This window comes from Peromyscus leucopus, chromosome 8a (assembly GCF_004664715.2).
Source record: "Peromyscus leucopus breed LL Stock chromosome 8a, UCI_PerLeu_2.1, whole genome shotgun sequence".
Taxonomy (NCBI): Eukaryota; Metazoa; Chordata; class Mammalia; order Rodentia; family Cricetidae; genus Peromyscus; species Peromyscus leucopus.
In genome coordinates this window covers 40,879,915-40,895,301 of record NC_051085.1, presented here as the reverse complement: position 1 = coordinate 40,895,301, position 15,387 = coordinate 40,879,915, and the positions used below count along the sequence as shown (strand labels likewise).

The following is a 15,387-nucleotide window of genomic DNA, read 5'->3' as shown; positions in this document are numbered from 1 at the left end:
AAGAAAGACTTCAGCTTTGCACAGAGCAATGGCTCACCAGCATGTCCTCACTCCTCCTTCCATTAGGTGGGGCAAAGAGCTTGCTCTGTCCTCCTGACTTCCCAGTGCTTCAGAAAGAACTTAAAAAAAATAATAATAACCAGGATCATCATTGCTGTATGAGAACAAATAAGTTATACTGTGCAACTTTCTAAAATGAGTCCTTAAAAAAGACACTTGTCCCATAGGAGTTCTGACATCCCTGGGTATGAACCAAGTGGACAGGGACACAGAGTGCAATGCTGGAGTCGGACAGTCCTGGATTCATGGCCAGGTTGTGAACCTAGCTGAGGAACCTTGAGCAGGTTACATGCTTTTATACAGTTTAGTGAGGTTTGTTTCCAGAGCAAAATGTTTAAAGTTTATATTATACCCACAAAATAATTTGGTGTAGAAAATGGCATGGCACCCAAAACACCAGCTTTGACACTGGGAAAAGTGATTCCAACTTCAGAAAAACTCTTGCCACTTCTGCAAACTTGACTGGATCCCTTAATCTTCCTGAGTTTCAATTTCCAGCTCTGTAGAAATGGGACAAAAACAGTGAAGGCCACTTACCGGGCTTGCCACACAGTCCAGTGAGGTGATATATGTAAGCCTGGAGTACCACCCTCGTCTCATTATGGGCACTCACAGGTGTTTGCTGTGCTTACTAGAAATAGATGGAGACCAGTGAGGTCCCCACAAGATTCATCCTGTGGGAGGTTATTGCCACTGGAATATTTGTCAGATCTCCCATTCAGATATCTGCGACAGGCATTTTCTTCTCGGTCAGCATCTGCATGATAAGAAGGTGCCCTGCCCTTGGCAGGGTGAGGCAGTTTACAAAAGGGAATACAAAGGATGCAGTGACAGTATTTTTCTGACTTCAAGTCAAGACCTGCTGACAGGTCAAGAAATCAGCAGGAAGCCACATTCCTAATCCTAACACCTGGAAGGTAGAAGCAGGGGGATCAGGAGTTCAAGGTCATTGTCAGCTACACAGAGAGTTCGAGACTAGCCTAGATCATACAAGACTCCTATCTTGAAAGACCAAAAACAAAACAGTAAAATGGAATTGAAAAGTAAATCAGTTTTGAGTAACATGAATAGTATCTTTTAAGGAAAGAAATGGAATGGTATGGACAACCAAATGCACAGCAAGAAGAGAAGTTTGGGTACAATCTGGTAAAACCTGTTTCTCAGTGTTAGATAATCTGTTTTACAAACTGAACCAAAATGTAACTATATATGTAAATGCAGACCCATTTTTTCCTTTCATCATTGATCAGAAAGCCCCCAGGCACTGTTGATAATCTACAAGGAGAAGGTGATTGAGATATGACTGTATGTCTAACACCTTTTGGCAGATGTGGCATTTATGACCTGGAAGAGATTTGCCTCGGGACTCTGTTGCCACATCTTTTGACAAATTTAGCAATACTCAGTAATGTTGCCAAATCCTCCTTATCAAGACATACTCTGCCATGACTTTTGTGACGAATGTTTCTCCACTCCCCGCTTTTGCTGCTATTCCCAAGTCTATTTTGCACCCACCTTAATGCTTCTGAGGTTTTAATCCAGACTTCGCTCTGGGGATTCCTGCCTAAGCCATCCATGCGCACTCCGTCTATTGACTCCAAAATCACTACCGCCCCCTCATACCTCTCTCTTGAACCCCGAGCTCCTGCATTTGGAGAACTCTCCACACAGCTCAAATGCAGCCTGGCACTGCTGAATTCATTAGTTTCCCCTCCTCCTATCCCTCCCCTCCCCAATTTACCAAACCCACTCTTCTTTGGTGATCTCTATCTTGTAAATATTGCCATAGTCCATGCTCTTGCCCTAAGCAGAAAGAGACATTCCATCATCTTTACTGTGTGGTCCCTGGCACGCACTCAGTCGCCTGGTCCTGGCCCCTATCAGTTCTTGTTTTTATTGTGTCCTTATTCATTTCACTACCATCCTTATTCATACTGCTCACACCTTCCTCCTGGACCACAGCACTGTCCTCCAAACTGCTCTGTGCATTACTACCACCAACACACTGCACTCTCTGGAGATGACTGGCCAGCCTTCTAAACCACGCCTGTCATCTTTGTCCCCAAAGTCCTGCTTTAGTGTCTTCAGTAGCCTTCAGGACAACCCTGTCTCCCCAGCTGACTTAACCACTTCACTGAGCTTTGTATGCCACAGTCTCTCTTACCTGAGAAGTGCTGAAAATATTTCTCCCTCCCCATTTTCTTTGGATGTTGTATTTTAACAACAACAACAACCAAACAATATGGACAATGTCCTCAATTTAATAGCAATACAGTTATGGTACACTCAGACACGCTGTATCTTAGTAAAATTTCCCCAGACTCCTAATACTTAGCAAAGTTTCAAATTTTATGAGAATGTCAAAGTAATGTCTTTTTCAATAAAAAAAAAGGTTAACTTTCCATTAATGCATCCATCAAACTAACCTCATATAGACTAAAAACTTAATTACTAGAGATTGATCACACAGTATATAAAAATTTTACTGTCATTGAAGTATGAAACTGTAACATGCTTCCAGAATGCACTATGCACATTGTAATTCACAGAAAAGCATAGTGTTTATAGAAACTCTGACTCAGGCTCCTGACAGCCAATAAAAATATCGACAACCACAAAAGGGGATTCAATTTTATCAGAATGACAAGCATCTGTGTTTTACTTAAGAGAAGGTCCTCCATTCACTTTTATATAATGACTTTTTTTTTTTAAATCGTAAAGCATGTAAGGGGGCTCATTATTAATTCACAGTTTCTTTCTTAGCAGATATGGGCAGAAGAAATGGCTGAGTGCATCTGAATGCACCAACATCAGCAGGACCTACTGCGATCTCTCTGCAGAGACCTCAGACTATGAGCATCAGTACTATGCCAAGGTGAAGGCCATTCAGGAAACCAAGTGCTCCGAATGGGTTGAAACGGGACGGTTCTATCCTTTCTTAGAAAGTGAGTAATGCCGCTGTCCACTAAGCATAACTAATATGGATTCCTGCTGTGATACGCTGGCCTCATAGGCAACTTTGCCCAGAAGAAAGGGTCCGCTTGACCCTGGTCTGTAGAACCGGTTGAATAACCTGCCCTGGTGTTTCATGTGGGTGAACTCCAAAGTCAAATCTGTAGATCGATAGATTTGGCCAAGGCTTCTTTAAGGTCTCTCTCAGATTCAGAGTTAAAGACAGGTGTCAATAATAGCAAACTTTGATTTTGTCTTGCCATTGTTTTATCATAGCAGAGGCTATACATTAGAAAATACATTGTAGGTTAGTCAATTATTGACATGTACCCTGAACGCACAACAAAATCTCTTTTTCATTAAACTTGGCATTGTACTGTGGTTTCTAGGTGTAACTCAAATTAAGGCAAGAATACTCCTGCCATTTGCTTTTATAATTTTCCTTCCCCTGATATGTGACTGACCCAACCATGAAGAATGCAGATAGAGCCACCATAATGAAATAGCCAAGGGCTGCAGAGGCCCCAAAAGGTGGTGCCTTTTCTAGGAGTCTGCCCAGTGGGAGACTGGTAACCCATGCCCTCAGGTCAGATCTAGCACCTCTGTTTTTCAACAGGTAATGAGGTCATGAGCTAAGAATAGTATTTATATTTTTAAAAATAGCTTTTTAAGTAAAATAGTATTTTTGACGTGTGAAAATGATACGAAATTTAAATTTCAATGTCAGGGGCTGGAGCGATGGCTCAGCAGTAAAGAACACATGTTGCTCTTGGCAGAGGACTCAGGTTTAGTTCCCAGCACCCACATGGCTCACAGCCACATCTAGCTCCAGTTCCACAGGATCCGATGCCCTCTTCTGGCCTCCACTGGCAATGCATGCAATGTGGTCCACAGACACACATGCAGGCAAAGCACCCAATACACATAAAATAAAAATAAATAAATTTTAAAAATAAATTATCTAGAAAATATTTTGTAAATTTCAGTGTCTGTGTCTAAAATTCTCCAGAACAGCAACCTTGTTCACGTGTTTATACTGCTGCCAATGACTGCTTTTGAACCACAACCTGAGTGGAGTCCTTGCAACAGAGATCCTGTGGCCAGCAAAGAGCCTCTGGGCTTTTATGGTGGCAGGATCTCCCATAAGAGGGTGGTTTTAGGTCTTTGATCCAAGTAAGATTGTACTGAAGCTTTACCTCAGGGTTTTTTCTCACCTGAAAATGCTAATACCCTCTTCTCCTCTAAGCACAAGTTGGCCCACCAGAGGTTGCCCTGACAAGTGGCGAGAAGTCCATCTCTATTGCCCTGACAGCACCAGAGAAATGGAAAAGAAATCCCACAGATGACACTGTTTCTATGCAACAAATATACTCCAATCTGAGATACAACGTGTCTCTGTACGACACTAAATCCAGAAGAAGGGTGAGCCCTGCCTGGGATGGGGTCTAGCCTCTGGGTGTCACTTTCTGGGCCGCCGCAGGCAGTCCTGGTGCTCCCGTTCTCTTTTGAGAATGTGGCAGCTGACACTATTCAAAAGAGATATTGTACAAGATCAGTTGAGAGCTGAGGAGACTTCAGGCCTTTCCCTGCAGAAGTGCATTGTTAACAGTGCATGAAGTCACAACTGGAGTATAGAGAAATTAGGCATTTTACCTGATGAAGCGTCTTTACTTACACAGCATCTATCAATCATTTTCCAGGCATATATATATATATATATATTATATATATATATATTTATGTATATATATAGTTATAGTTATAGTTGTATATTAGAATATATAATATAGAATATTTTTTATATATATACATATGAGCAAGAACACAGGACAAAGTTAAACAAGAACTCTATCTTGAGTTATTACTTAGTGGTGCTCCTTGAATTGGTCCATTTCTAACAATGTTCTGCTCAGCTAAATGAAAATATATTTTTAAACCTACGTTGGAAAAAAATAAAAGCTTATAGTGACAGGAAGGATCTGGTGGCACTTGGCCTTTCACTTCTATCTAGAGCTGTTCCTGGGAAGGTCCTGGCATCTTTGGTTCTAATCTCTGCAATTTCCTACCCCAGTGGTCACAGTGTATCACCAACAGCACACTGGTACTCAGCTGGCTGGAACCGAGCACTCTGTACTGTGTCCATGTGGAGTCCTTTGTCCCAGGGCCTCCTCGCCTCACTCTGCCTTCTCAGAAGCAATGCATTAGTACTCTGGAAGGTAAGCTGCAAGAGACTTTAGCTAGCCTTAGGAAAGAAAGCTGATAAAACAGAAAAAAATATAACAGTTTAGATAGAGTCTTAACAAAGCCATGTCTATGAAAATCAGGCTAAAACCTGGTAAAACAACTACTTCTCTAAATACATTGAACTGTCTGAGGTTTTGCCGTTGAACTTGGTCAGTATTAAGGAGGGTTGTCACAACACCTGGAAACCGTCAGCAGGAGTCCACTGGCAACAATCCTCCCCAGTTAACATAGTTTCCTACCTTGGGAATAAGAACTTTCATAGGAATCATTTTTCATCTATCCAGCCATAGTCCCTCTAGCCAAGCCTTGGAGAACACCCAAGAACTATACGGCAGGAAGCAAAGCATTGCCCTGGGAACACTTTCAAATGCCACTGCCCTGATCTCCCTTGGGATACAAATTACAGGCCCCTTAAGTTGCCTTCAGACATCACCTGTCACTTGTCAGCTGCGGGCGGATGTGGGATCACCAGAATCAGTCTCTTACCGCTGCTTCTCTCTGCCTCCTTCCTGTGTTTTCTGAGCAAGGCTCCCAGGGAACTGTAGTTTGGGGTGCTTCTTTTAAGAGACCTGGAGTTCTGAGCCTTGTGTTTGTTTAATAAGTCTGCCCTAGAGTGAGAACTTCAGCTCAAACCCTGGAAATGGAAGACAGATAGACCTTCAAGTTCTGCTGCATCATCAGATGGTCTTCATCCATGATCATTCTGATCCTCCTTCATCAGGGAGGTCTTCATCCATTATCATTCTGGTCCTCCTTCATTGGGAGGTCTTCAACCATTATCATTCTGGTCCTCCCTCATCAGGATGGTCTTCATCCATTATCATTCTGGTCCTCCTTCATTGGGAGGTCTTCAACCATTATCATTCTGGTCCTCCCTCATCAGGATGGTCTTCATCCATTATCATTCTGGTCCTCCCTCTAACATGCTCTCAATCTCTTGCAGGTTCTGGTTCTTTCCCCATCCTTGACTGAGAACGCACACCTTTAATCCCAGCACTTAGGAGACAGAGGCAATGAATCTCTGAGTTTGAGGCTAGCCTGGTCTACAGAGTGAGTTCCAGGACAACCAGGGCTACATAGAGAAACCCTGTCTCGAAAAATGAAAAGAAAAAAAATAAAAGAATCTCCAGCCCCAGTCCCACCCTTCCCCCTTCCCCCTTCCCCACCCCACTCCTGTTGTGTTCCTCTTCCCTTTCAAGGTGAAACAGTCCCCAGGAAAAGGAAAAGTGTTGGAAGCACATATGAACAGCTTTACTTTTGAGTCTCACTCTTTCATGTTATCTCTTTGACAAGAAAGGATTCTCGCCAGGCGGTGGTGGCGCACGCCTTTAATCCCAGCACTCGGGAGGCAGAGCCAGCCGGATCTCTGTGAGTTCGAGGCCAGCCTGGGCTACCAAGTGAGTTCCAGGAAAGGCGCAAAGCTACACAGAGAAACCCTGTCTCGAAAAACCAAAAAAAAAAAAAAAAAAAAAAAAAAAAAACTCAAATGCCAAGCAAGCAGGAACGGGACACAAAGCAGGCTGGAGGAATCCATTTTATGTCTGGAATAAGTGCTGTGTTCCCTAACAGTTTGATCAGTGCCGAATGGCAGGTCGTTTACCTACTGTCCGAAGGAGCTCGTCTACTCAACCGGCAGAGCTAATGCAACTAAGAACAGCTCAACCTCAACCAGCTTCTTCCCTGTAAGAACATGGAGCCCATTTCCTCACCGGTGCAGTAAAAGGAACAGATACAGGCACACCATTTCTAGTACTGAAGTTTCCCGTACTATCTCACTCAGTCAATGACACCTTCTAAGACACTGCCATATATATATATATAGTCTCTTTAGGGACTTTGCCTTGAAAGATATCTCTGTTCCCTGAAGTTTCTCAACTAAATCCTCCCAGATGAAAATGTAGCAAATGTGCTACATTTGTCATGATCTTCTTTGGCAGGATAAGCCTGGTCTAATGGTGACATCAGGGGCTATGCTGAGGGCTGAGCTACCATCTAAACCAGAACAGGTCCCGTCTAAAGTAGGACAAGTGCCCAACATTTGCAACATTTACAACAAGATAGATAGCTACAACACAGGTTTTAAGGAGTCAACTCTTGTCATTGTGTAGCTGGAAAGCACAAAATCTTTAGGGTAGGCATCAAGCTGGGGACTCTAGGGACAACCGGCATTGTAGTTCATCCCCAAAGGCCATGTGGTAGTAGAATTCCCTCTAACTCAACTCCATCAGTCCCTTTTATTTAAGAGCATCAGTTGAGTAGACGAGGATCAGCTACATTATAGAGAGCAATTTTCCTTGCTCACAATCTACTCATTAAAATGTTAAATCTCATCTAAAAATTATACATCTAAAGGAATGTCTAGAATGGTGTTTAGCAAATATCTATGGCCTATACAAGTTGGCATATAAAATTAACCAGCCCAACTTCCAGTGGTTCCCACAAGCTCCACCACTTTGTCAGGCACAGTGGAGCCGGCATCAGCTCTGTGATCTGGTCAGCAGCCAGCCAGGGTATTCCTCTTCAAACTCTTCACTAAGCCTTTTCATTATTAGACAGACTTTCAGTCATTATAGGCCTACGGCTGAACAGGACCAAGAGTGAGTTATCACCCTCCGACAATTATCCCTTAGCTTTAGCTCTACCCTGAAGGACTGGTCCACCAGCACAAAATGAATCTGTTAGCCACCGTATGAGGGTGCCATATCTTCATGTCACGTACTGAATATATACAGAGGACAATGAAACCCACCAGGAGCATGGCAGAGTATGAGATCTTTTGTTTTAACTTAAAATTTTTAAGCTTTTTTGAGGCTTTCATATATAAGCACTGAATTTACATAATCTAGCCCCTCCTTCTTCCCCTCCAACACTCCCTCTGTGTATTACCCACTACTTCTCAAATTCATGACCTCATCCTCTCTCCCTCTCTCCCTCTCTCCCTCTCTCCCTCTCTCTCTCTCTCTCTCTCTCTCTCTCTCTCTCTCTCTCTCTCTCACACACACACACACACACACACACACACACACACACACACACTCTAACCTGCTCAGTCAGTTCAATGTTGTTTCTATGTATACATGTTTAGGACTGACCACTTGGAAATAGCTAAGCTACCAGGGTCCTTGTCCCTGGAGAAAAATGGCTCTCTCAGCAGCCATTAATTGCCTATGGCTCTTTATCTATGGGTTGGGGCCTTGAAACATTTCCCCATCCACATTGCCATGTCAGCTGGTCTTGTTTAGGTGGCCATGATGTTTAGATTCCCTGGGTGTAGTTTCCTTGTCACATTTAGAAGACACTCTCTCACAGCAGTCATCCTGGTCCTCTGGCTCTTACAATTGTCCCGCCTACACTTCAGAATGTTCCCTGGGCCTTCGATGTAACGACCAGTTAGGTATATGGATCAGTTGGGACTGAGCACTCCATAGTCAGTTGCTATCTGCATTTTGTCCGGTTGTGGATTTCTGTAATGGTCTTTGCTGCAAAAAACCAGCTTGTTTGATGAGGGAGAGGTAGGAGCTACACTTGTCTTTGAGTATAAGGATACAGGTACGTATTTAAAATGCAATTAGAAATGATATTGGTTTAGGAAAGTGGCAGTAGGTAGTAGGGTCTCCTCTGAGGTCCATGACCTCACCAGCCATGGGTAGTTGGCGAGGTTTATAGAATCAGCCATGAATTCCCTCCTGTTGGCCAACGCTAGGCCAAATTAGATGGTTGTTGGTTACCCCCAAAATGGAGGAGCCACTGCTGTACCCTTGAGTATATGACGTCATGCCGATCATTATTGAGGTCTGCAGGCTTTATAGTAGGGTAGGACTATTGATTGCTTCTCTCCCGGCAGCTTGCATTGTACCTTTAAATACTGAGATCTGGTTCTCAGAAAAAAGGCCTCTAGGTCAAAACCAGCTTGACTTCTCCAACTTTTGTGTCCAGAGTGTGTGGTATCTTCAGTAATAGGGTCTTACCTTCGAGTTCTAGGATGCCACAAAGGGCAATGGCTGTGGTCTGTAACATTTGAGGAGTTTCCTGGACTCCTCTGACTAACTCAAAGGGAGGTTTCCCTTGTCTGGCACTAGGGATTTCGTTAAAGAGGGTGCTGCTGTTCAATTTGAAGAGCTATGAATTCCTGGGCTGACAGAGCCATTGATTTTCTCATACATGAGCCAGGATGGATGTCAGAGCCTGACGTAAGATTTTAGAATACCCAGTAACTAATATTATTAATGCAGCCTTACTGTAAAGACGGGGGTGAGTTTATAGACGGTGCCTTGAGAACTTCATTGTCAGAGAGATGACAAATTCTGAGACCCTTTACTATATTAGCTGAAACTTCTCAGTGTATAGATGAGAAACACAACTATCCAGTCCTGACCTATGATTTTTCTTTAACAGATCAAATGTCAGCACTGAAGGTTAAAGTCATCTTCTGGTATGTCTTGCCCACATCTGTAATCGTCTTTCTTTTTTCTGTGATTGGCTACTCAATTTACCGTTACATCCACGTTGGCAAAGAAAAACACCCATCGAATTTGGTGAGTGCTTGGCATGGTGGGAGACTGTTATGGCAACAGGAAGAGAGGAGAAGGGGGTAGAACAGATACAGTCTCACATCAGCGGAGTGGCCTTAAGCCGTTGATGAATTCTAAAACACATTCTGAGCCGGGAGTAACTGAGTAAGAGAGTCCTTACACAGCATGTGTGCCATGCTGGGTTTGACCCCACCTGCACCCCAAAACCAAACAAAAAACAGCTTTGTACTGAATTCACTCGCAAATATACCAACACTAAAACTTCCTCAGGTTTGAAATACTTTCATAATTAGTGAGTGCTTGAGATAAGGCTGTGGGCTAAACAAATAACTGGTCATGATCACTCCGTCTTTCTCAAAGTTCAAGCCTCGTTAGAGATAGCATGTGAAGGCTAAAGAAAACAAGTTTTTGAGGACTCATGGGGTACAATGAAGCCCTGAAACCTTTAATATGGGGGGGTGATCAGTTCTCATGTTCAAGAATGTGGAGGTAAGAGATAGGATACTTATTACAAGCAGAAGTAGCAGGGAAAGGGGAGGTGGATGCCATGATGGGAAAGCTTATCATATGACCAACCTATCATGTCCTCCATGAGGAGCTACGCTGGAGAGGAGGCACCAGGCCGCAGAGTGGGAGTATGTGGTGCTCTTCTCGGGGTTGAACTTTATTTAGTCTTCAGAGAATTTTCAGTAAGGTTCTGAGCTGCAATGTTATGATCACCATTATGTCTTAGATCTTTTAGAAAATAAAGACAGCTTGTTCTAGTAAAGTAAATGCAGCTAAGACGCCATCCGGGGGAGAAAAGAAGAGAAGAATGGGACATGGGGGTAGGGGTTTGGAACATGGAATCTAAACACGCTTAGGAGGCACAAGGCCAGGGCTTGAGCATCCACTGAAAGAGGAGCAACTTGAAGAAACAAATGAGATGTTACAGGACCATCTGATGGGAGGATGCTCAATGGTGAAATGAAAGCATGCCTTGGGGTGACAGGAAGATGGAACCTTGTCACTGATGCTTCCCTCAATAACAGCCACCTTCTGCAGACCCCAGAGCAGAACAAAAATTATGTCTGTGGTACTCAGGATGGAGCCTAGGGCCTTCCTCATGCAGACGGTATTACACCCCTTAGCTCTATCTCCAAGCAATTCTTTGTCTTTTCTTCTGAGACAAGGTCTGGCTGAATTGCTCCAGCTGGCCCTTCCTCTCTTAGCTTCCAGCGTAGCTGGGGTTATGGGAACCTTATTGGTTTTCTTTATTCTTGTGTGTCCTTGACATGGTTTAGACTTCTTAAATTTTCCCATATACTAGCAGATGAAATAACCTTTTCTGCCCCTTTTTTCCTTTTTGCCTTTTTCTAGCACAATTTGAACATTATATCCCTGTATCCATTCCCTTTTCTGGTACTGTAATTGAGTACTTTGACTAAATCCATTTATAGGGGAAGGGGATTGTTTCAGCTCACAGTTCCAGGTTACAGCCTATCAGTTGGGGCCAGGGGTGGGGAAGGGTGGTAGGTGGTAGGAGCTTGAAGCAGAGTACCACAGAGAAGCACGATTTAATGCCTCCATGGCACAGCCTAGGAAAAGATGATACCCATGTTCAGGGTGTGTCCCTCTCACCTCCCTTAGCTTAATTAAGAAAATCTCTCACAGGCGTGCCTGCCCGCAGACCAACCTAATCCGGACATAGACACTTCCTCATTGAGTTTCTCCTCAGGTGACAATAGAAACCAAACATCATACTCCCTTTCTATATCCTACTTTGATGCCTGAGTGCATCTCATATCCACAGTCTATCTGGGAAAGGGCTAGTCGTCTGGGCAGCCCCAGCTGACTAACTACAAACAGAATTCACTTTCACCTGTCTTACTCATCACCAGTCTTCATCTAGCAGAGTTTCCAATCTCAAGGAATTGAGAAGATTCCAGAACTTAACTGACTCACCAGCAGCCCCTCTCTCAGTGACACCCATGAGCCTCACACCAGAGGAACCTTCACTAGTGACACAGTTCACTTCCGGCTGCGTTTTGGGGGTCGAGGGAAGTGTCCTCTCTAGGCCAGGCGTAATGCCCTCTCCTGAGTTGGTCAGAGAAGGTCTCACACCATCAGGTGACCCTGGAAGTTCTAGTTGGCCGCTATTTGTAACATCTCTCTAAAGTGAGAAGGTGACGTCCATTCTCTTCTCTCTGCAGATTTTGATTTATGGAAATGAAATTAAAAGAGTCTTGGAGCCTGCTGAAACAATTACGCTTAATTTTATCACCCTCAATGTGTTGGATGATTCTAAAATTTCTCAAAAGGATATGAGCTTCCTGGAAAAAAGCAGTGATGGTTCCAGCTTTAACGACCCTGAGTTCAGTGAGAGCCAGGAGCCCCATCTGGAGGAGATGGAGGGGCAGCATGTAGGATACTCTTCGCATTTGGTGGATGTTGTCTGTAGTGCTGAGCAAAGAGACAAAAATGCTCGCCTAGCCCATCACGAATGGCTCAGCAGCACCATGCCCACAGGGGAGGCAGACGCTGAACCTGAGTATGGTATCCCAACTGATTTCTACAGGCAGGCCGAAGACCACCAGTCCTGTGGGCAGGACGAGGCATCCAGAGCAGGAGAATTATCTGAGCCTCAGGCAGCTTTAGCAAACTTGGGCCCACCTCTTGAAGACCTACATCACCCGGGACAGGAGCATCCTGGCTCAGAAGAGGGGCCAGAGGAAGAGTCATCCACAACACTGGTGGATTGGGACCCTCAAACTGGCAGGCTGTGCATCCCTTCCTTACCTAGCTTTGGCCAGGATCCTGTGGACTACGGACATTGTGAGAGAGACCGGCTTTCAGAGGATGGTCTTTTGTTCAGATTCTATGAGAACCAGGCACCTGACAAGCCAGAGGACGAAGATGAAAACTATCTTGTACAATTTATGGTGGAATGGGGGTTACACGTACACATGGAAAGCTAAACCCGGACTTCCTGTTGACTTGATGTCTCCAGTGACAGGGCATGCGCCTGTCAACAAATGAATGAACCATTCCAGTGAGTGAACCATGGAGACGAGTAGGTCAACCTGTGTCCAGATTCCCAGTGTCAGACATGACTTTCCTGTCTCTGTTCATGCACTTGGTCGGCCCTGCCTCCTCCAGGTGGTTGACTTCTACAGGACCATCGTCCCAATCCATAGCAAATCCTGGAGTACAGGAACTTCTGGAATACAGGGCCCTGAGCTTTGTTGTAGACAGAGTAAGCATCTCCAAGTTGGATGGAGACTTTCTACAGGAGCTTGCACTGTGGACATGGTTTATTATTTTCTAACAAGTATGCCTATAGTACAGTTATTTTCTAGATTTTTTTATCATACATATGTACCACGGTAAAATGTTTCATAAAAGTCATTTATTTTATAAACACCTTTTTTTCTAGAATTTGTTGATTATGAGAATGTTAGGACACTTCAAAACACACCCGTGCCACTAAATGGAGGGAGAGTGGTTTACATATAGAGAGCTCAACTCACTGTTTAGTCATGATAATCCAAGTTCAAAATGAGCCAATCAGGTCAGCCTTTGTGTGTCTGTCTTCTGTAAGGGGCGGTGTTTATCAGTTTTTGAGCAGCAGTTCTGGAGTGTGAGCTTAAGTGACTATCCCTTTGTAGTCAGGAAAATGCCCGCTCAATAATTTAGTAGAGCTATTGTTGCCCGAAAGACCTGCCACATTTTATAATAGAATACCACACTTATTTGGGTACATGTATTGATAAAAAATATACTTACGTAACTGTAAACTAGCAATGTTCCATGGTTGAAATGCTGAATCACTAATTAATTGACGAAGGGGCAGTCAATACTGCAGAGTCTCTTAGGAAAATGTGTGAATGAATACGACCTCACCACATAATAGTAAAATCAGTAGTAAGTAAACACGGGGCATAGAAAAGCAAGTTAAATGAATATGTGAGGAAGGGTTTATTAAAGTTTGACGCCGTTTATTGTGGGAAGTGAAGTACATCATAAAACACCTTCCTGGCAATTCCAGTAACTACCCAGCGTCTTCCCTACTTAATTAAATTCTACATCACACTACATTAAACACGACAGAATCTATAAAGTTGAACCATGGAAGACGGTTGGTGTTTCAATGTTTTAGACCTACAGAAACATCAACGTTTTATGTATTTGTTTAATTATAAACTCAGTCCACAGAGTCTCTTTCAGGAAGACAGATATGATCCTATTTCCTTAGTCATATGCTTGGCAGAAGCAGACAGCCCTGGTAGAAGAGATGGATTCTGGGGTCATGGTCTTTTGCAATTATCCACAAATCCAAACAGTTTCTGATTTAATGGTTTAATTTAGAGCATAATCATATTAATCAGAGTGTTCTGTTCTCCTTGGTCTTTGTAGAAATGATTCTGGTGGAAGAACAGATTTATATTACAAACTGGAAATGAAGTTCAGGATTAGGAGAGCATAGGTTGTTTTTAAGAGCAAAAAGGAAAATAATTGGTGAGAGTTTGGCTTATTAATTTTGCAAAATATTTGTTTGTGAAGTACCTACTACATTCTTCAATGTCCTCATCAGTGAAATACAAATAAAAACTTCCTGATCACTGTTTTGAGGATGAAAAGAGCTAGACTACAGGGGGCACTTAGAGCAGGCCAGTACATGGAATGGTGGCTATGTGAAATTATCCTTATTCCCTACCGATCTGTGTGCTCGGCGTCAGAGCCAGAAGCCATCTTGACAAGAGAGTGACGCAAATGTATGCCTTGCCTCACATTGTTTTTCTCACCTGAAAGTACAATAGTAATTTGCTTCCTACTCGGTGCCTTCGCTGAAATCTTCCCATGTCGAACCACATTTTTTTTTTTTTTTTTTTTTTTTGCCTTTAAACGAGAAATCTAATTCTGGGTTGTCTTTCTGTCTCTTGTCATTTTAAGCATATCAAAAGTATTCAGCATTTCAGCATCTTGCAACATGTGAACATACACACAGGGGGAGACAGAGACAGAGACAGAGACAGAGGAAGAATCCCTGACTTAGGATTCAACTTAGAATTTTCAACTTGCTCATTGGATCAAAGATATATGCATTCTATAGAAACTACATAGCTCCAGTTTTAAGAGTTGATCGCTGTGTATCTAGTGGTACGCCATTGTTTCTGTTAATGGCTTAATGCTGGGGAGTCACAGCTCCCAGTCAGCCCTGTGGTCACAAAGGAGAAATAGCTCTGTGGCGAACTGAGTTACCATGGTAGCTGGGCTAGTGATGCTAATATTGAGTATCTCCTCAGGTCCATATGTTGAAAAGTTGGTTCCCAAGGCTGTACTATTAAAATCAACCGCGGGCCTCAAGCTTAGTAGAAGGGACTTAGGTCATTGGGGAAACCCCCTTGAAGGGAATTGTGAGACTCAGGTCTCCCAGTCTTTGTTTCCTGGTTTGTGCTCTGAACACAGGTTTCTGTGTGCACTCTTGACTATATGCCGCCCTCAAAGAAGCCCAGATCCAGGAGGCTGTCCCCTTTTTAGCTCAGACCTCCAGAACTGTGAGCCAAAGGGCAATATTTCTTTACTTTGTGAGCAGCCTGTGCCGGGTATATTATTATGA

General features: G+C 43.4%; 1 protein-coding gene across 3 annotated transcripts in view; it reads left to right on the top strand.

Moving 5' to 3' along the window:
• Il20ra (interleukin 20 receptor subunit alpha) overlaps positions 1-13,190 on the top strand; it is a 38,954-nt gene extending 25,764 nt beyond the window's left edge. The window contains exons 4-8 of one of the 3 annotated variants that reach the window (XM_037200365.1): positions 2,824-3,005; positions 4,259-4,434; positions 5,084-5,228; positions 9,652-9,791; positions 11,981-13,190. In XM_037200365.1, coding sequence (XP_037056260.1) covers positions 2,824-3,005; positions 4,259-4,434; positions 5,084-5,228; positions 9,652-9,791; positions 11,981-12,745 — 1,408 coding nt within the window. In that variant the 3' untranslated portion in view covers positions 12,746-13,190. The remainder of the gene's footprint in view (positions 1-2,823; positions 3,006-4,258; positions 4,435-5,083; positions 5,229-9,651; positions 9,792-11,980) is intronic. The other 2 variants (XM_028861694.2, XM_028861702.2) reach the window with 2 other exon arrangements.
• Positions 13,191-15,387: the final 2,197 nt, after the last annotated feature.